At 32.7% G+C, this 21,160-nt stretch overlaps 1 protein-coding gene across 1 annotated transcript; it reads right to left on the bottom strand.

Annotated features, from left to right (window-relative positions):
* Nucleotides 1-13,464: 13,464 nt before the first annotated feature.
* LOC7467600 (uncharacterized) lies at nucleotides 13,465-16,403 on the bottom strand. Its single transcript, XM_002322810.4, has 2 exons — nucleotides 16,197-16,403; nucleotides 13,465-13,995 (listed from the first exon to the last, which is right to left on the bottom strand). The coding sequence occupies exons 1-2, from the start codon at nucleotides 16,327-16,329 to the stop codon at nucleotides 13,727-13,729; spliced, it is 402 nt and encodes a 133-aa protein (XP_002322846.2). The 5' UTR covers nucleotides 16,330-16,403; the 3' UTR covers nucleotides 13,465-13,726.
* Nucleotides 16,404-21,160: the final 4,757 nt, after the last annotated feature.

The raw sequence follows: 21,160 nt of genomic DNA, 5'->3' as shown, positions 1-21,160 counted from the left end.
TTATGTCGCTATGTATTAAGTAATAAGCTAAAGTATGCGTGGGAATTCATTGTTTATCCATCCTCAATGCACTATAGATTACAACAGTGTTTTTTTTTTTGTTTTTGGTTTTTGCATTTTTTTTTAAAAAATTATCTGTTAATTTTATTTTTTTAATATTGAGCTGGGTAAAAATTTCACTTTGTAATTTTTTTCCTTTAAAATATTGTGGATAGATTCCTAAACTGTTTTTTCACATGGTATTTTAATTTTATTTTTTAAAATTATATCTGTTGATTTTATTTTTTTAATATTGAGCTGATTGAGAATTTAGTTTTGTAATTTTTTTTCTTTAAAACATTATTGATTGCTACAGTGTTTCTTCACATGATTTTTTTTGTTTCTGTTTTTTTATGATTTTTTGTAAAATTATCTTTTTTAATTTTATTTTTTAATATTGAGTTGGTTAAGAATTACAGTTACAATATGTGAGGGAAGCATTGTAGTTTTCCTCGCAAATTACTGTGGATTGCTACATTGTTTTTTCCCATATAGTTTTTTTTTGTTTTTTTCTAAAATTATCTTTGTCAATTTTATTTTTTTAAAAAATTAAGCTGGTTAAGAATTACAATTACAAGTAAATACAAGTAAGGCTAAATCATGTGGGGAAAACACTATAACTTTCTTCACAAAACACTATAGATTGATACGGTTTTTCCTCACATGGTTTTTTTTTCCAGTTTCTTTTGTGTTTTTTTTTTGTTAATATTTTTTCCAAAGTTATCTTTGTTGATGTTATTTTTTTTTTAATATTGAGCTGGTTAGAATTTAACTTTGTAATAAAGCTTAATCATGTAGGGAAAACATTGTAGCTTTCCTCATAAAACACTGTGGATTGCTATAGTATCTCTCCACATAGTTTTTTTTTTTTATGATTTTTTCAAAATTATCTTTATTAATTTTATTTTTTTAATATTGAGAGGTTGAGAATTACAATTATAAGCTAAATCATGTGGGGAAGCACTGTAACTTTCATCACAAAACACTATGAATTGCTACAGTGTTTTCAACATGGTTTTTTTGTCCCTGTTTTTTTTTTTGTGTTTTATTTTATTTTTTTTTCAAAAATTATCTTTGTTGATTTTTTTTAATATTGAGCTAATTGAGAATTTAACTTTGTAATTTGTTTCTTTAAAAACACTGTGAATTGCTGTAGTGTTTTCCCATATGATTTTTTTTTATGATTTTTTTTTAAAATTATCTTTGTCGATTTTTTTTAATATTGAGTTGGTTAAAAATTATAATTACAATAAAACTAAATCATATAGGGAAAGCGTTGTTGTTTTCCTCACAAAACACTGTAATTGCTACAGTATTTCTCTAAATGGTTTTTTTTTTATGATTCTTTCTAAAATTATCTTTGTCGATTGTATTGGGGAAAACACTGTAGTTTTCCTTACAAAACATTGTCAATTGCTACAATGTTTTTTCTCATGGGTTTTTTTCCTTCCAAAATTATCTTTGTCAATTTTTTTAATATAAAGTTGGTAGAGAATTTAGCTTTGTAATGTTTTTGCTTTTTATTAACAGAAAAGCTAAATTATGTGGCAAAAGCACTGTATCTTTCCTCACAAAACATTGTTGATTGCTACAAATTATTTTGTTTAGTCTCTATGTTTTTTTATCACCAACACAACTTTTTTTTTCCGTCATGAAATATTAGCTCCATCATACATTTAGTTTCTATTACTTATCTAGCGTTGGTTCATAATTATAAGACTATCAAGTACATTTATTTTATGTTTTATTTATTAGTGTAATTGTTGCATTTCTTTTGGCCCTCGTTTGGTATTGCATGTTTTTTAAATTTTAAATGGATGATGGTAAAATTAATTTTTTTTTTATGGTTTTAGATCATATATTTATATTAAACAATTTTTTTTAAATAAAATAAAAAAATTATTTTAATATTCAAAATACTTCATTAAATAAATAGGCAATCCGTATGTCAAAATCTAGATTTGACTGGGGTGTATGATTAGATTTTGTTTCTAGTAATTTTTGTGTTCCACGCATAGTTTTTAAACCCGGCCCGGTTCAAAACTCGGGTTCTGGATTTTGACCGGGTCACCGGGGTCAACCTCTATTTTAAAAAAGAATCAAAACGATGTCGTTTTAGTAAAAAAACAAAAGTCAAGGGTTGCAACCCGGTTTTGCCAGGTCAACCGGGTCACCGGGTCAACCTGCCGGGTCATATCAGGTTATGACTTTTCCTATTTTTTCTTCAACCCGGCCCGGTTCGAGCCTCGAGTCAGCCGAATCCCGGATCGACCCGTCAGCCTAGGCCGAGTTTTAAAACTATAGTTCCGCGCACAGTGGCAGGAGATCCTCCTGAGTCCTGACATGATATTCTAGAGCGAATTAAACCTTAATTAATAGAACATAACAAATGGATTGGGTACTGCTTCCTCTTCTCTCTCCTTTGAATTTATGTTCCAGTTGAACAGCTCCAATATTCTGTATGAAACTTGAAATTTATTATATTCTTAATAATTCTAGCTAGAGGTAATAAGTTTTAGAGTATGAGTTAATGATAATTTTGGATGCAATCTTTTTAATTTTTTATATTTGAGCGCATCAAATTTTATTTTTGTTATTTGAATGTGTAGTTTTTTAGTTTTTTTTTTCAAATTAAATGCTTATATTAAACTTTGTTAAATTCACACTCATTACACATCATCGTTTTGATATGTTAGCTAATATAGTTAAATCTCTATAAATTAAAATTTTTGATATTGATATTATTTAATTGATAAATTAATAATTTATTAAATAATAATAGAAATAATATATCAAGGTAATATTTTATTATTTCTTTAAATATTAAAATTAATACATGTATAATTTGTTGTGATTATACAAAGACTATCTAATTATCGAATTATAAATTATTATTATTCTATATATTTTCTTAACTAATAAGTTCATGAATGTAATTAGTTTTATTAAATAGAAGTCATGAATTTATCCATTTCTTTAACAAATTAAAATTACACTCCTTGTCTACTTAATTAATATATTTTATAAATATTAAGTCAAACAAAAACATCAATAAAAATAACATATAGTATCACAAATAATTAGACTAAATGTAATGGCTTTACATCTCAAAGATGTAAAGAAATCAAACTTTAAAGTTGTTGAATAACAAATAAATTATTAACAACATAATAAAAAATGATATAGAAGATAAAGTTGAAGAAGATAGGTATGTGCTAGAGATTATCCTGTGCAAAGGTGAACTCAAAGCAACAACTGAATTGCATAATTTTCTCTTACAATACAAAAATACTACATCAAAGCCTTTTAATACATTAAAAAAAGTTAGATAATGAGGTTCAAGCATACATTAATGTCAAGAGAAAACAAGTAACATTGGAGTTATATTTTATAAAGGCTTCCTAATTGCATTATATATATATATATATATATATATATATATATATATAATTTTGATGTATAAAGAGATTATTAATTTATATATCAAGTGGGGACATGCATTTTTTTTAAATGTATTATCTTATAAACTTAGCGAATTGTTAATTTACCATATTGGTCCTAAGGACGGATAAAAAATATTATTTTATAAAGGTTATTAATTTATAAGGTTAGGGTTATAATGTATTTTACTTTATTTTCAATAGTGCATGGGTGCTTTTTTTTTTTTTTTTTTTTCTATTTAAGTGTATGTATTCTTATTTCTTTTTATTTGAATATATGTATTTTTAAAATTTTATCAATAAGTGTTACTAAGTTTGAAATTTATAAAATATAAACTTTATAAAATTATCTAATCAAGTAAATTAAAATTGGAAATTAAAATAACAAAATAGTTTAATAATTTATTTAAATTGAAATAGCAATAGAGAAAATATAAAGAAGGAGTGTTAACCTGTAAATCCCAGGAAAATAAGGTTGCATAAATTACAAACTAACTAAATGGAAATAAAGCGAAGAAATTCATTCATAGGGTTAAATAAAAAAATGAGAATTAAGAAATTTTTGGGATATAAATTTTTGGGCAAAATATTTTGAGACATTATAAATTAACCTGAAAATGTTGAGGATTGGATTAAATTGAGGAAAATAAGCTAAACTAAAAGTTCTGAGGTGAAGTTATAAAAAATGAAAAGAAGTATAGCTTGATTATAAAAAATAATACACTTGAAGAAAATGGGGCCTAAGTGCAAATAAGAGAAATTATAGAGTATAAATACTCATCTCCTCACCAAAAATATGCAGCAACCATAAGGAAAGAAAAGAGAAAGTTTTTGTATTTCATTCTTGCAAATCAAGAGAGAAACACCAAAATTTCAAGAACCCTTCCAAGATTAAGGGTTTGTAGGTAAAATAAACACTTGGGGGCAATGAATTAACAAGAAAAATTTTAACAAAAAAGGGAGGGGAGTGCCGACTATTTATAAGGAAAAGGGGGAGTAAATGTCAACCATGGACAGCCGTAAAAAGCTTAGATTGGATTTACGCCTTTGTTTGTAAAAACTTTGTGTTTTTTGGTTTTATTATTGTGTTTTTTTGTTTCTTATATTTGTTTAAGTGTGTTTCAGGTTTGTTAGTGTTCGTTGTTTCAGGTGATGTCTTCTATACTCTATCTTTCTACCTTAGGACATTGAGGACAATGTCTCGGTTTGGTTGGGGGGAGAGGGTAATAGTTGATATTAAAAAAAAATTAATTAACTAACTGTGTTTTCTATTATTAAAACCATTTGCAAAACTGTTGTTACTAGGATGACAGAGTAAAAAAGGAATTTTAGTGACTTTAGTGACTCTTGAGACGCATCTTAGTAAACATTCTTAACAAGGTCTATCAGAATACTTCTTGAAATATTCAAGTTTACAAACTCTTGCATTGTTATCACTTGATTATGCTCATATACTCATTTAACAAGTATTTTTAAACCTTCATTTTCACACACACACTTTAACATATGATTGTGGGTTGCACATTGAATTATTATATTATTTATGTTTTTTTTGTTAAAGGTAACAACTAAGAGAAATGGATAGTATATAATTTAAACAAAAACAAAAACAAAAACAAAAACAAATTGATAATATTGATTATAATAAAAACGTAGATAAGTTTGGTTTCGTAGCCTCCCTAACCTAAACAATTAAGCCCGAAGAGGTGTTTTAACACCTAATACCCTCAAGTCAACTGACTTGGGAGCTATTGGCCCAGTGCTTGTTACATGGGTTAAGGAGAAAAGCTTAAGGGAATCAAACATTGCACCATCTACGTATCAATATCTACAACCCAAGTTACTAAGCTCGAAGGGATGTCTCAACACCTAATGCCCTAAGATCAACTAGCCCGGGAGTCATTAGCCTAAAGCTCGTTACATGGGTTAAAGATGCATTGTGTTTTAAGTTATATGTATATATATTTTAAAAAAAAAAACAAAAGATAATAATCCCAACCTAAGGAAGTTAACCTTAAACATTAAAACAAAATTTTGTTTCTTCCAAGTAAAGCCCCATAACTATGTGTTGATATATTGAGCACAAAAGAAAGGTTTATTAATATCTTATTTAAGAAGTATGAAGCAGATATATAAATTTAATGAGAGTTTGTTTATTTGGATAAATTAATGAAAGTTAAATGATGAATGCCTGGCTTTGTGGAACTTGCAAATTATTTTTCTATTTTAACGCTTTGATTACTAGGGACTAGTAATAAGCTGGTTGGGGGGGGTGTGATTAGTACTTAAAAGTGTATTTTTATCAAGGTTTTATATCATTATTTTGCACTTGAAGTATCAATAACTCAACTATATCATGTTTTATAATGACATGTCTAATAATATAAGATACCTTTAATTTATGGTAAATATTCATCTTAAATGCAGGCCTATCACATAAATCAAAGGATTGATTGATGAGTTTAACTACTGAAATTGAGAAGACAAAGAGAGAGCTAAGCTTAGAAAAGAGATGCTGGTTCAGTCCAAACTGGAACACCATTCGGTTATTGGATCATAACTGGAGTTGTAGAACTTGGATTTAGGTTTGGTTTATATGTATGGAAAACTAAGACATAGGCCTAAAACTTTCATGAAAGTCCAAGATTTAAAAGTGCCATTTTCGAGTTCAAATGGTAGCAACAACGGAGAAGTCGGAATCTGTCCTGCAGCCCAGACACTATTCAGTGTTCAGCCTATATCTCGAGTTCTAGAAGTCCAAATGACCTCATTCTCATTTTGTTGGAAAGATGAGTCAATTTCCCAGAACTTTCATGAGGACTATATGTTCAAATTCTGATGTTAGCAATGATGTTTGCTGCAGACAAGAAGATAATAATTGTTACCAAGTCATGAGGTGGCTACCCACTCAATAATTAGTCATCAAATCAATAGTTCTGAATTTTGGCCTATAAAAGGAGGCATTTGCCATGCATTTAGGCATCTTGGTTTTCAGATCAAGATCATGCTCTTTATTTCTTTATTTATATTTTTGTAATGTTTAAGTTTTATTTCATGTTATATTTTCCTTAATTTCTTGTTTATGCTTTTCATTTCCTTTACTATACTTATGTTCTTATGTTTTTTTATTTATGTTTCTCTTCTTCATTATATTTAGCTAAGTTTATTATGTCAAGATGAAAAGGTTACACTAATGGTGTAAGAATAAGTATAGTGTAAACTCAACATGGACTTTAATGTTTGATATTAACATGTTTTGTATTTGTTATCTTATTCACTCTTAATACTTTGCTTGTTAAATGGTTAATCTAGATTTATGTTGTTTAACCCTTGGTACAACAAATACTTGATCCTTTCATAACCAACTGTATGGTATAACCGACACCCGTGTTATGAAAGGAACTTGATTTGTTGTTAATATAAATTAACATCATGAATACCTGACAACATTTACAAGTATTAACATTATTCTAATAAGATAACTAATGTAATCATGTTAACAATGTTAACAATTTATAATCCATTTGGAACCTCCTTTGTGTGTGGTTTCCAGTTAAGTAATAAAAAGAGTTTATACTATACTTATTTGAAATACCATTAGTGGATCCTCTAACTTTGACAATTGTTTTATCATTGTTTAATCCTTACATCAATATCCCATAAAATTCTTATAAACTCTTTGTTTTATTAAATATACATTATTTGTAATTTATATAGTTCACCTCTCTGTGGTTCGACACTGGTCTTGCCGGTTTATTTATTATTTCGACACTCCTACACTTGAGATAAGACATCAATCTTTTGATCGTGTCAATATTGCTTATGAATCTGTCAGTTCTCATGCATGCTGCTGTAACTTTAGTAGTGTTTATGTTGGCACGCCCTCGCGCTTAAGACTGTGACAAACCATCCCCACTTGAAGAGTCTGACACCCTCGTCTGAGCCTTCTTTGACTTACTCCTCCCAGATCCTCTTGATCATCATGAAAAGGCTTCAAATAACTGACATAAAATGTAGGGTGAAACTTTGGTTTCTCTAACAGCTTCAATATGTAGGCAACAATTTCTACCTTTTCTTTTATCTCAAATGATCCATCATACCTTGGCACTAGTCCTCGATGCTGATTTTTCCCAATTGTCTTCTTCCAAATTTGAGGGGTCAATTTCAGCAACACCATATCACCTTTCTCAAACTCCAGTGGTCTTTGTTTTAGATTTTCATATTTTTGCACACATTCGTCTGCCTTACGTAAGCTGGCCTGAGCATATTCAAATAACTCTTGCCTTTCCTTGTCAAACTTGTACGCAGTAGGATTCCTTCCCATGACTTCTGTACTGCTACCTCAGCTGGTGGTTTAAGGTTGAGCATCCCAACACCAATTCAAACAGGCTTACATTCATGACTGATGACTTATGGAGGTTATAATAAAAATAAGTGTTATCTAGCATCTCAAGCCAACTTTATTGAGTCATTGTCATATAATGCCTCAAGAATTCCTTCATTAAAGCATTTACTCTTTCTATTTGTCTATTGGTCTGTGGGTGGTTAATAGTAGAGAATTTCAGCCTTGTGCCCATTAAACCAAATAGAGCAATTCAGAATCTCCTAGTGAACCACACATCACGATCACTCACAATGTCAGATGAAACCCCAAAGTACATCACAACATTCTTGTAAAATAACCCAACATCAATTTTAGCAATGCATATGTTTCCATCAACAAATGCTTCCTTGGCCTTCTATTTGGAACATAGATACGACTCTTTTTTGCATGTAGAAGGCCCTTTCTTCTAGCTAATACCTCTGTATAGTCCCATCTCGTATGAGGTCAATTAACTTAGTATAAACTGCATCTTCCTCGATAGCTTGCTTCAATTTGTCCAGTATGTATGATTCCACCATCACAATGGAAAACATTATAGTAAGCACCTCACGCCTACTAAGAGCATACGCAACCAAATTATGTTGCCCCGACTTGTGTTCTTAAACAAAATCGTATTCTGCCAAGAACTCCTGCCACTATGCTTGCTGTCGTGACAACTTTTTCTGAGTATTGAAGAAAGTATTAGCAATATTATTTTTCCTTACTATAAATCTCACCCCCAACAGATAAACCCTCTAAACTCTAAGGCAGTGAACCACTATTGTCATTTCCTTCTCATGCGTAAAGTAATTTTGTTCTGCCTCATTTAGTTTTCGACTTTCAAATGCCATTAGATGACTATCCTACACCAGTACACCACCAACAGCCCTATCTGAAGCATCAATATAGACTTTGAATGACATCAAAAAATCTGGAAACTTCATTACTGGTTCAGACATTACTGCCATTTTTAGCTTATCGAATGCTTGCTGACACTCGTCAGATCAATCCCACCTCTTGTTTTTCTTTAACAAATCAGACAATAAGGTTTCCTTCTTGTTGTACCCTTCAATGAATTAAAGATAGTAGTTGGCTAAACCTAAAAATGACCCCATCTCCAACAATATGACTTGCACTTTTTTCGAGTCCATCCTCACTTGACCCACACTCACTAAATGTCCTAGAAACATAATCTTTGTACAATCAAACTCACATTTCTCCTTTTTTACAAACAATTTATGCTCTCGAAGGTTGCTTAGCACTTGAGACAAATATGCTACATGATCATCCATAGTAAATAACAATGTCATCCATATACACTACATCAATGTTATCTAAGTATTCATAAAGCATATCATTCATCATATTACAAAACTTTGTAGCATATTTGTCAAACCAAACAATATAACTAAAAACTCATAAGCACCAAACCTCATCACGCACGTTGTCTTGTGCTCATCTCCATCATCAATTATCATTTGCAAATAACCAAACCTCAAATCCAGCTTTGTAAAGACAAACTTGTCCATAAGATTTTGTATCAAAGGCACCAAGTAGTTGTTCTTTATTGTCACTTTATTCAATGCACGATAGTCAACACACATGCGAAGACTGTCATTTGCCTTCTTTTAGAACAATATCGGAGCACCATATAAAGCCTTGAAGGGATGAATGAACCCAACATCGATCGACTTGTCCAATTGTCTTCTCAATTCAACCAATTCCCTTAACGATATTCTGTATGGGGGCTGCGATGGTGGCACTACACTAGGCACTAGATCAATCCTATGATCAACAACCCTCCCAAAGGGAAGTTCCTACGACAACTTTAAAGGCATGACATCTTCATATTTAGCTAAAGATTTGGAAATAGGACCCGATACCATTCCACACGGGCTAGAGTCCTCACATATTGCCGATGCTAAAAAAACTTCACCCTTTTTCCATAACACTTTATCCATTGCCATGACCTAGATCATGTTATTGCCCTTTTTGTTGCTTTCAGCCTGCATAATTTCACAACAAGACACCAAACATAAACACAATTCATTGTTAATCAAAATACCATTCAAATATGATAGCAAGGCAATCTTGGCTTTCCTTAGAAAATTTTTCCTAAGAATGATATCGAAGTCATCCAACATTACCACCAAAACAAATCATGTTTTCCATTCCATTTGTCCATAACTATTGGTACACCATATGCCCTTCCAACTATCCGATGTGCTTTGGCATTCACTACCTTTATTGTGGTATAGTTGTTTCTTAATCGTAAACCAAGTTGTGGCACTAGTCGACTAGAAACAAACATGTTCGTAGCACTTGAGTCCAACATAAAAGTAACATCTTTGCCATTAACCCTAATTATCACGTACATAAGGGTATTTTCCACACCTAACTTTCATTACCTCAGTATGTCAGGTAGCACCAGATCCTCTTCCACAAGGTTGGATTTATCCACCGAATCCTTTAACTTAGCGACCAAACAATTCAACACACGAATCGGGTTGACGTGTGTGACTGTTTCTTCCCTTTCACCGTCATTAACCAGAATAGTATTAAGTTTTTCCTTCTTCAGGCATTTCCTTGTATAATATGGTCCATCATAGATAAAACAACCTGTATTTGGTTTAGACTTCTTTCCCTGCCCTTCAACTTGTTTCCCTTTATCCTTGGAAACAACAGGTTCAAACCCTCCAAGAGTGAACTTTTTATTTTTTCTTTTTTTTCTTCCCTTTCATCCTTTATTTTGGACTTCGAGGGGCCTACATTAGAACCATCTCTAGCAAAACTATTGAAATCAACCAGACCATCTGCGATAAAAATAACGAAAGACAAATCCATTACTTTTTGTCAACGCAACTCTGTTTGCGTCTAGGGCTGTAACTAGACAGAAAATTGAATAATCTGTCATCCTCTGACATATTCTCAATATCAAGGATCAAGGAACTAAATTCTTTCACATACTCCCTTAACAATCTGTCCTGCTTTAACTTCTTCAAGTCCACATGTACCAGCTAAGACGTGTTATTCAATAAGAATTGTTCTTTTAGTTCTTGTTTCAAACGTTCCCAAGTCTCAATCTTAGGATGCCCAACATTCAAATCTTCTTTAATCCTGGTTCGCCACCATAATTTAGCATCACCCATCAAGTACATAACGATGATATTCATTTGTCCACCCCTATCAATCTTCGCAACACTAAAATATTGTTCCATATCCCACAGAAAGTTCTCTAGTTCCTTGGAACTTTGCACACCATCAAAAGTCTTCGGCTTTGACAACTTCGGCTTAGAAGTGCCACTGCCACTTATAGTGTTTGCCAATGCCTTTTTTAAGGCAGAAACATCATCCTTAAAACCCTGCAACTTATGACCCATGTTTGCCGCAAGTTTCACATACTACCCAACAATCTTTTTTGCCATTTCAATAGTGAACTAAAGTCTGTCATTGATGGAATGATCTCCATCCTCTGTAATATAACCAATAAGATTTTCCAAACATGTCAGTCTCTCCCGAATCGTTTCCATTGGCATATGAAACTTAGGATCGAAAATATCAGAACCAACCAAGCTATAATACCAATTATCACAGGGTAAAATTTTTCATCAAAATTTTTGTAGCCTTATGCAGCAGTCTAGTTCCCTTACTAGACTTAACCTTTCTCCCAATTTAACTCGTGTTTATCCTATAATTTAAGTGTTTCACACACCTAAAAGTCTTCCCCCTAATCTCTTGTTGATTATAGACAAATAAATGCAACACAAGTAAAGAAACAGAATACAAAAGCACAAGTATTACAAGAAACAATCCCAACCTTTATTAACCTTTAACAAAGGAATACACAAAAGTCTTTATGTGTGCAATGCACAATTATCACTGCATGCTACACAACTCTTTGGCCTATCTATATTATAAAGAAAATACAAAAGCTACAAATAAACTATCTCCCAAAACAAATCTGGACAATTTTCACCCAAGACAACCAAATGCTAATAAATGATGAAAACTGCCTAACCCGCAACAAGTTGCCTTGGTCTTAAACCAATCAAACCATAAGCCAACTTGCCAAAACCCATTCTGGCAGTGTTGTTGTGTTGCTGCATACTTTGGACAACCTACCATTCAAATCAGAAATCGTGCTAAACATGAACCCCGTTGCTCGCACACACCGATACACACTGCTGTTGAATCTGTCATTGACTATGCATGGTGCTGTAACTCCAGCAATGTTTAAGTTGGCGCGCCCTCGTGCCTAAGACTGTGACAGCTAGCTACTTCATAGTTTTGGAGAGAGAACTCAGCAAGCAATTTGGCACAGAAAGAACAAATTTGGTCTGTGATAGAAAATAAACGAGTAAAGGCAGAAACTTCGGAGTTACTGACAGGAGAGGAGGGATCGATGGGGGTATATATATGCACATATTCTAGCTTTTACGTCAGAGAGAATTTGAATCGACTTTTAGTCGCCATGCCTGCGGGGTCTGCAACATAACGAATATTTCAGTACTAATAAAGATATACAATGCTTAAACCTAATTTGCAAGAAATCTTATTGTTAATCTTTGATATCAACAATTTCAAATGATTATGATACTGATTGCAGACTTGTAAATTGTGTCGGTTTTTATGTAAAATAGTCCGACATCTTCATGCACCAAATTGTTCTGTCTGGTACGGTTGCGGATCTGCCCCTGTTGTTGATAAGGTGACCAGGAAGAACTCTATAGATCCAACATTGTAAACACTATTCTGATGGCTTTACTAAGCAAAACAAAGCCACGAAGTCAAGTTCTGTGCATCATATGACCATACAGGGTCTAAAGTTTTTTTTTTTAGCCATTTCAACGTAAGGACTTCAATTTCGTATATAATTGGTTACCTTCTAAGTTTTCTTGTCCCCTTTGAAAATGACTCCAAAAGTCCTTGTACGTAGAAGAGCAGACACAACGAAGTGTTCTTATGATGAAGGGAACACAAAGAAGTGGATGTATAGTGGGATGCAGCCATGGCAAGTCTCACTGGGTTAGATTGACTGCAATATTAGCGGCAAACTTATTGATGAATGTAGGGTTTATTTTATTCTTCCACGAACTGAAGCGCTCAGACATGATAACGGACGAAGAGAAAGTCATGCCATCCATCGAGCTAACATATAGAAGACCTCTGACATAAGGCCAACTTCTCAATTCATCATCCCAGGCTTCTCCAGTGATATTTGCTTGTCATCTGTCAACCTTGGTGCTGTGGCTGTGCGCTTGCACTGTCAAGAATGGTCTAGCACCGATAACAGAGGAATGGTAAGGGCAGAGAATTAATGATGAATCAAACCTCATTTTTCCTAAAAAGATCCTTCCTTTAACACAAATTCTCAAGAAACAAGTATCTTATTTGAGAAAAATATTCCTTGTTAGTGAGTAAATCTACAGGGAACTTCTGTTCTCATTCCTCCCTTATGCCCAGCCACAGAACAAGGTTTTATGAGAGTATTCTAGAATATTAGATTCACCCAGCGTACTTAACCATCAAAACTAATAAAGGGAAAAGGAGAAAAAAGAGATTTCCTAAAAATGTTCCTTTTCAGAATCAACAGCTCGAATGTCCCCCAACAGAACCAATACAGGATCAAAGATTCACAATGTCATTCATTTGCTGCCCATTTCTCATTTTTGATCTCCAATTAATGACTGGAATTATCTTAATTCGAATACATACGAAAGTTTTACACTCGAGAAGAAGAAAAAAGTATTGGAGATGGAGGCATTTACTCACAAGTTATGATTTATATCTCCATCCCTTACACTCATTTTCCTGTCTGCTCCCTCCCTCGTATCCTTAAAGAACAGCACCTGCTTTCTACGAGAGTAACTGGAATTAAGTAGAATCACTTAGATGGTACAACAATGGTGTAAACCAAAAGAAACGTGACAATTATAATCGCCCCCACTAGAGTAAACTCTGGGCTGGTCCATAACCTGAGGTTTGACCTCTCTGCTCTCTTGATGGGATCAACTTCTTCAGACAGTGGGTAGTTCGAGCGCTTAGGATTCCAGGTCACGTACTTGTTTGGAGAGAACTGAGAGAAGAATGCTTTTTTCCCTTTCTTCCTGAAGTTAGACCACGCCTTGTCCCAGTCTGTTGAGAATTTATCACCTGAGGGAAGTTCATTAAATAATGTTGGCATGAGATTTGTCATTGGGTAGCAGCAGAGAGTGTAAATTGTTCAAAGTTGATGATCATGCATGTGGAACTAACCATTTCATTTTGTTCAACAGAAGACACATACCTAATTATGTGACTATGGTCGTAAATTTGTAATGCAATCTTTTACAAGCTTCTCCAATGCAGTCAAATACTTTAAAACTTTACATTGTGCTCAAATGACAGAAGAAAAATGTCAAAATAAAGACCTTGCAACAGCAATAACACAAACATATATATGTAAATAAAATGTAGCCTCGCTGAGGGAATATTTATGATATGGTGGGACATTAGTTTTACATCACAGACAACTGTATGATATTCAAGGATGCGTTGGAGGAGAAGTTCAGCCAGTGTTTAGACATGACTGACTAAAATCTCATTTTCCCCTTACATATACATATATCAATGACATATCCAAAGTGTAAAAGGCATGATTTGATGATTCAGCCTTACATTTATTCTATGGATTATGGAACCTAAAAAGCCAAAAGAGTTATACCTAAGAAGAAAAATTCATCAGTTTGTAAGGCTTTCTCTGCTAGAATTTTATCGTCTTTCCCTTACACAAGCTTGCTTTCTTACCCCTCCTGCCTTTGCCTATACATTGCTCTTATTCACATTGCTAACTGATTGACAACGAGCACCTGAAGCAGGATAGTAACTTTAAGGAATGTCACTTGCAAGTGCTAGTTATCAATACTACAGACCTTAAAAAAAAGCTACAGATCAAGCTAGCTAAAAGGATGCCGTGAAGTAGCTTGATAACTATCTTCATGACTATTCCAAGTAAATGATGGGCTAAGCTTTGTCAGTGAAAAAATTTAGTGCAATGGTCATATATTGGATCCACTCTACTATCTCAACTCTAGCAATGCCAACCTTCGGTAAAGCCATAAATTTGATGAATAGGAGATAGAAAGATGAGGGGATGACTTGACTATAAGTGGAGGTCAAATATTTTCGTGAGCAGTAAGCAGCTGATCTTTCCTTATTTTGGAAAAGCTGGAAAGTTGGTAGGCATTTCCTATTTCATGATTTCTCTTCTTTTTTCTTTTCAGTGTTCCACTTCACGAGTAGAGCAAATGAAACCAGAGGGATGTAAGAGTTTTCAGTTCCACATGGGACCTCTAAACAGAGCAATCACAATGGAAAAGGTACAAATGTCCTACTGACTACAAATTTAACAAGGAGTTTGAAATGACAGAATGAACATACTTTGCAATTAAGATGATGGTGACATTGCCTCAGCTTCATGTTTTGAAAGCTGAGTGGCGAGTAAAAACATTGAAATTATGCACTTATTTGGAAGCCCTCAACCCCTCTTCCCATCCTACAGAATCATCAACCTCGGTATATAAACAAGTCAGATATCTGAACTAGCCTTGCCAAGGTAAGCACCCTATCCTTGAAGAAACTAACATAATTACCCTGGGTGGAAAAGCAATTATGTTATCAAATATCTAATCTCAAGCTCAAAACACCAGCTTCAAGATTTTAAAAAACATCTGACTAACGATCAAGCAGAACATACAAACAAAGACATCGTAAACTGCAGTTCTGTTATTCAAAGACAGAATTTACTTGACGACACAGAATGAAATTAGTCATAGAAACAAGACTAGGAAATCATACTGTATGCCAGTGGTAGAACACAACCTCATAGTACACACATGTTCTACTATTTTGGATAATGCTTTCAGTTTCATGAAATGCATCTAATTTGCTGAAAAAATGGAGCCACTGTTAGTTAACAGTTCTATTTTCTCAAGTTCATTTGATCGGATGCCCATTATCTCTAAACCACGGAGCAGGGAGAATGAGCAGCTGATAGAAGCATGTACCATTGTGAAAGTGGCCTGTTGTTTATCTAAAAAGAACACAGGGTTCTGGCAAGAAATCGACAATGTTGCTAGTTGAACACTGGGAAGTACATCTTTTGAATAAATACAGAAATCACAATTGGGAAAAGGGAATTGAACAAATATCAAAGACACTAACTGTCCTGTTCCTACATAAAGCAGCCGAAACCTTAACTAAATCTAACTAGCATAAACAATTAACTAAAACCAAGAAAAGAAAGAAAGAACATAACAAAACTTTCATTTATATAAATTACTATAATAATAAAACTTATAATTAACGGGACGTACCATTGGTGTCACCATTTTCTTTGGGATCTTGAGGCTTTCTACTGGAACAGAAAGGTGGTTTTCGAGATGATGATGATGCTTTTTGCTGTGTTCTTGTTATGGTACTACTGATGCTGCTAACTTGAATATTCATTCTGCATCTCAGACAAGAAGATTCTTCCAGTTAGTTACTTCGAGAGATAAAAAAGAAAAGAAAAAAAAGCACCAGCCAACCAATAGATTCGGCCTTCTCTTATCTTACTCGGACAATACTGAGCCACGAATTATTGCTACGTCACCTGAGTGCTTGGCATCTAGTGATTTCGGGGACCCTAAGCCAAGTGGCAGCTGATTTCTCTCCGATATATTGTGTTTGGGAAAATTGTGAGAGGGGAAGGAAAGTGGGAGGAAAGATAAGGGGTTCAAAAATGAGATGAATGGAAAATCATTTTATTTTCTTTGTTTGGATAAATAAAAAATAAGATGAAAGATATCAGAGATAATTTATTTTATTTTATTTTTTAATATTTTAAATTATAAAACTTTTGATAATTTTTTTTTAAAGATAAAATTACTACTTTATACCCTTGAATTAAAAGGCCACCTATCTAAGTATAAAAGAGCGCATGACTCCGTTGATATGGAGAACTTGGATAACCCAATATTAGCACACATTTAACTAGAGTTTTCCAAGGAAAAATTTCCTAAGCGTTTGGAAGTATTAGTCTTAAATAAATAAAACCCTATGATATTAAACTTTAGTCCTAATCAAATCAAAGAACCCGATGCCCCCAAACATGTGAGGTACCATATCATATCATGACTAAATCATGATTGATAAAGTAATAAAAATAAAATAAATTACTAACACTTAACAAAAGCAATAAAATGATTGATAAAGCATATAGAAGGGAAAAATATTTAGTTAAATGTAAAATAACCCCACATGACTGGGATGGAAATGTATATATAAAACATTATGGGACTTAATTAATCTATACAAAATCTCATGCTTGGTTTTCTCTAATCACTTTCATATCAAGATCCATTTTTATTAGGTAACAATCAAGAGAATTTCATTAGTGAGGTATCCTTCTAAGCCTCTTATTTATTCTTCTTATTTTCGGGTTCCAACAATGGCATGGTTGGGAAAGATCTCATTTAAGTTATGCATGAGTCTTGGATGAGAAATTATTATAAAGCCCATTAAGCTTTATGTTGCACCTTTTTTCCTTAAGTTTAGAGGAAAAGCTTTTTAAATGTTTGAGAGGGGGGAAGGTCTAATCTTTATAAATGAGTCGCCACTTAGTATTATAGTTACTAGATACCCTAACTGGTCAGTAGAGATCTATGGTAAAAGACTGATTATACTAAAAGAAAGATATTATCATCTTAAAGTATCTCACTTGAGGTAAATTACATTACTAGTCTTGTCTTAAATTACTAATAATTTGTGGTGCCTAATCTACCAGTGGTATATTTACAGGTTGATGGTGGGTCTACTGAAGTAAGTTAAACCCTAGGTTGAAGGTTAAACCTAACCATTCTATGCTTTGGTTCATATTTTCCACTCCTAGTTATTATTTTTAGATAACACTTGGTGATTTAATAGTGCTAAGATTTAATAATGCTAAGATTGGTCACTCTTGATCATAACCTATTACTAATTATTGATAAAGCATGTTAGTAAATGGTCTTTGAATCTATATTGGATTTATTGAACTTAACCTAAATTCTAGAAAAGTTCCATGGAAGGTGCCTCGATGAGGTTCAATTCTTCTATGACACTTGGTTTCATTTGTAATATTTGCTAAATGAGATTGTTTCTACCTTAGTCCTTTATGATTTAAGTAGTAACCAGTTGGGTTATTCTACTTGGGATTGGATCTGGCGGCGGTGAAGCCCAAAAAATTTCTTAAGGAAATAATACTTCTGATTGATACTCAGGTATTATCGGTGAATATTAGATTAAAAGTTTAATATTATTGATTTTGTTACTAATAAATATTGAATTGAAAAATTTATTATTTGAAAAAAACAAGCTCTTAATATCCAAAGCAACAATTAATATTGAATACATTTACCTTAAATATCAAAAGTGAATAGTAAAACATTTTTTTAAGTGGGTTTTAAAATGGGTGTTAAACCTATATGGATTGCAAAAAATGGGTTTTTTTTGTACCAAAATAAATTTTAAAGATCCATATTCAAACCACATAACAAACTCAACACCTCAAGTTTTCATAATCCATCTCAACAATCCAAGATCAAAACCAAATAATAACTTTTTAATCACAATATTATATACAACACATTCAACAATTACTTATATCTAATCATCTCATAATATTTTTCAAAATCAAACACAAACCCAAAGAAAAATTCATAGAAAAAGTTTACGGTTTTAGATCAACCTTTAATAGAGGTTAGGAATGATCGAAAGCTACTAAGATGGCTAGAAAACTACTAAAAATGGGATAAGATTATGGTGGGGTGTGGACCCACGCGCCACCATGATTGTTGGCATATGGGACCTCTTACCACTAGTGTTAGTGGTGCTTCTTCTAGAAAATTTGAAGTGTCACTCATATACGATAGTGAGATACACCTTCACCCGAGAAAGAAAATATGATCTAAAGAAGCTTCAACTTTTTTTTTTTTATCTTCGTTGGCTTTTATTCTTTTTCGATTAACTCTCTTTGTTGGCTTTCTCTATTAATCCATCCTTCTCCTCTAACAATTCTGGAAGCTACCGTTTGCTATTGGTATGGTGACTAGTTTATTCATACTCACTATTAGTGAAAAAATAAATGAAGGAGGAAGGGTTGTCGAGTTATTTTGGGTCAGTTTAGGTTTATGAGAGAGACACTAACAACTCTCATGGCTAGACATATTGGTTTTAGTCAGCACAACAATGGGTTGACATTGCTGTGTTGCTCTGTTTGGTTCTAGTCGATGAGATCAAAAAGGTAAAAAGTTGGGTTTTAAGTTATGCATGGAGAGGAAAAGACCATTGGTTTTGGCTTGGCTGATATGAGAGAGGGTGATGAGAGAGGGTTGGTTTTGTTTTGATCAAAACAAAGAGGCTATGGTTTTTTTTATAGTGGCCTCCTTCTTTCTTGCAAGATTCCTTTACTATTTATAGGCCAAAATTTTATCATTTTCTTTTCAATTGTTTGGTCCTCAAGCAACTTGACTTCATTTTCTTGCTTCGCACTTTTAGCCCACTTGTGCACCTTTTTCCCTATTTTGATTTTTGATTTTCTCATTTTTATTGTATATTAGCTTTTTTTGAAAAAAAACATTGACATTGACTCCATGAGGAAAGTAATTAAGAAATAAAACATGGACGTGAATGCGTCGAAAACATAGTTCTTTGAATTTGAGTTTTTTAAAAGAACATCAATAAAAGAAAAATAATTTAAATTATAAAAGGGCATGTGAATGGCTGAAATGCTTTGAAAACATGTTTTTTTTTCCTCTTTTGTTTTGGAAAATATTTTTTAAAAAGTCAAAATTTTGGTTATAATAATTGTCAATCACTTTAAAATTTTTACAGTACAAAGTCTTATTAAAAGCTTTGTATAGTAAGCTTGTAAAGAAAAAAACAAGACGTTTTTGAAATAGGTCAAATTGTCTAAAGTGAACCTCCTCAAAAGGTTTTCCAAAATATGTAAAGTTCTTAAAAACACAAACCTTTTTAACAACAGGCCTAATTGTCTTAGACAACCAACCTGCTCATCAAAAATATCAAAGATTTTCAAAATGGTCTTATTTTTCATATGACCTACCCGCTTATGGAAAATAAGAAATTTTTTCAAAATAGTCTATTTTTCTAGGTGACTTACCCGTATCTGGAAAATATGAAAATTCTTAAAATGCTCTCATTATCTATTAGCTTTTGAAAACATGAAAAAAATTTCAAAATGATAATTTTTAGAAGTGTTTTGTAATATTGCCATTTAGAGGTAACCTGTCTCTTGGTGGAATTTATCAAAACTTTGTTGGACTCCATCGAGGATTTTTTTGCCTTTAAAATTTCTATGATAAAAATATTATTCAATTCTTTAGGGGTTAAATGACATGTATGGATCTTCACCTGGTTTGAAATATAAGCCTCTTTGATTGCTAGTCCATCTTTTTTTAATGATGACAAAGTTTGTTATTTTTCCCTTTCTGGTTGTTTGACTCATTAGCCCCATTGATTTCTCCATAAACAAGTCTCTTACTCAAATATGAGTACACAGCCCAGACTTTTCACAGAGTCTATTGCCTTTTGTTCTCATTATTGAAAGCTTTCTATTTTTTTTTATCACTTTTATAGGATTAATTGCATTTTAACCATGTCACCGCTCCTTGGCTTCATTGCTAAAAGCATTCTGTTTCACTGATATATCTGAGATAATCATGACATTATGCAAGAGAATCAATGCTTTATTTCTCTCATTTTTTGAAGGAGTTCATCAAGTTCTTTATTACCAAAGCATGTTTCAAATTACCCCTAAATAATTTGGTTGTGTGCATCCTTTTAAAATTCATTAAAAGGCACTCGTACGATAGCATCTTCATCAGGTATTATAACCATTTTTCAAAAGGTAAATTGCCTTTAGCCATGAACATGCCCTCTAGTTCATCCATGCTCCTTAAATATGTGTTACTCTTAACTATTAAGAAATCTCACCAAATCATCTATTATTATTGGCTATTTTGAGCAACATTGCCTCCAGCTGATTTGATTGTGCTCATTCTTCTAACTATCATTAAAAGTCACTCATCATTATTAGATACATTTCATAGCCTTGATGCAGCTTGTCAAATCATCATTTGACTATTGCTATTACAAGGGGCTTCTTCAAATGGATTGTCCCCAGTCGATCTTGTTGTTTTCCATTAGTGATCATAGGGTTTATAGAATTGACTCCAAGTTGACTTGAATGCTCAACTTTCCAATAAGCCACCTCAAGATGCATCAATATTCTTTTTTA

This window comes from Populus trichocarpa, chromosome 16 (assembly GCF_000002775.5).
Source record: "Populus trichocarpa isolate Nisqually-1 chromosome 16, P.trichocarpa_v4.1, whole genome shotgun sequence".
Classification (NCBI taxonomy): domain Eukaryota; kingdom Viridiplantae; phylum Streptophyta; class Magnoliopsida; order Malpighiales; family Salicaceae; genus Populus; species Populus trichocarpa.
The sequence above is the reverse complement of the archived record's forward strand: the minus strand, read 5'-3'. Positions and strand labels throughout refer to the sequence as shown.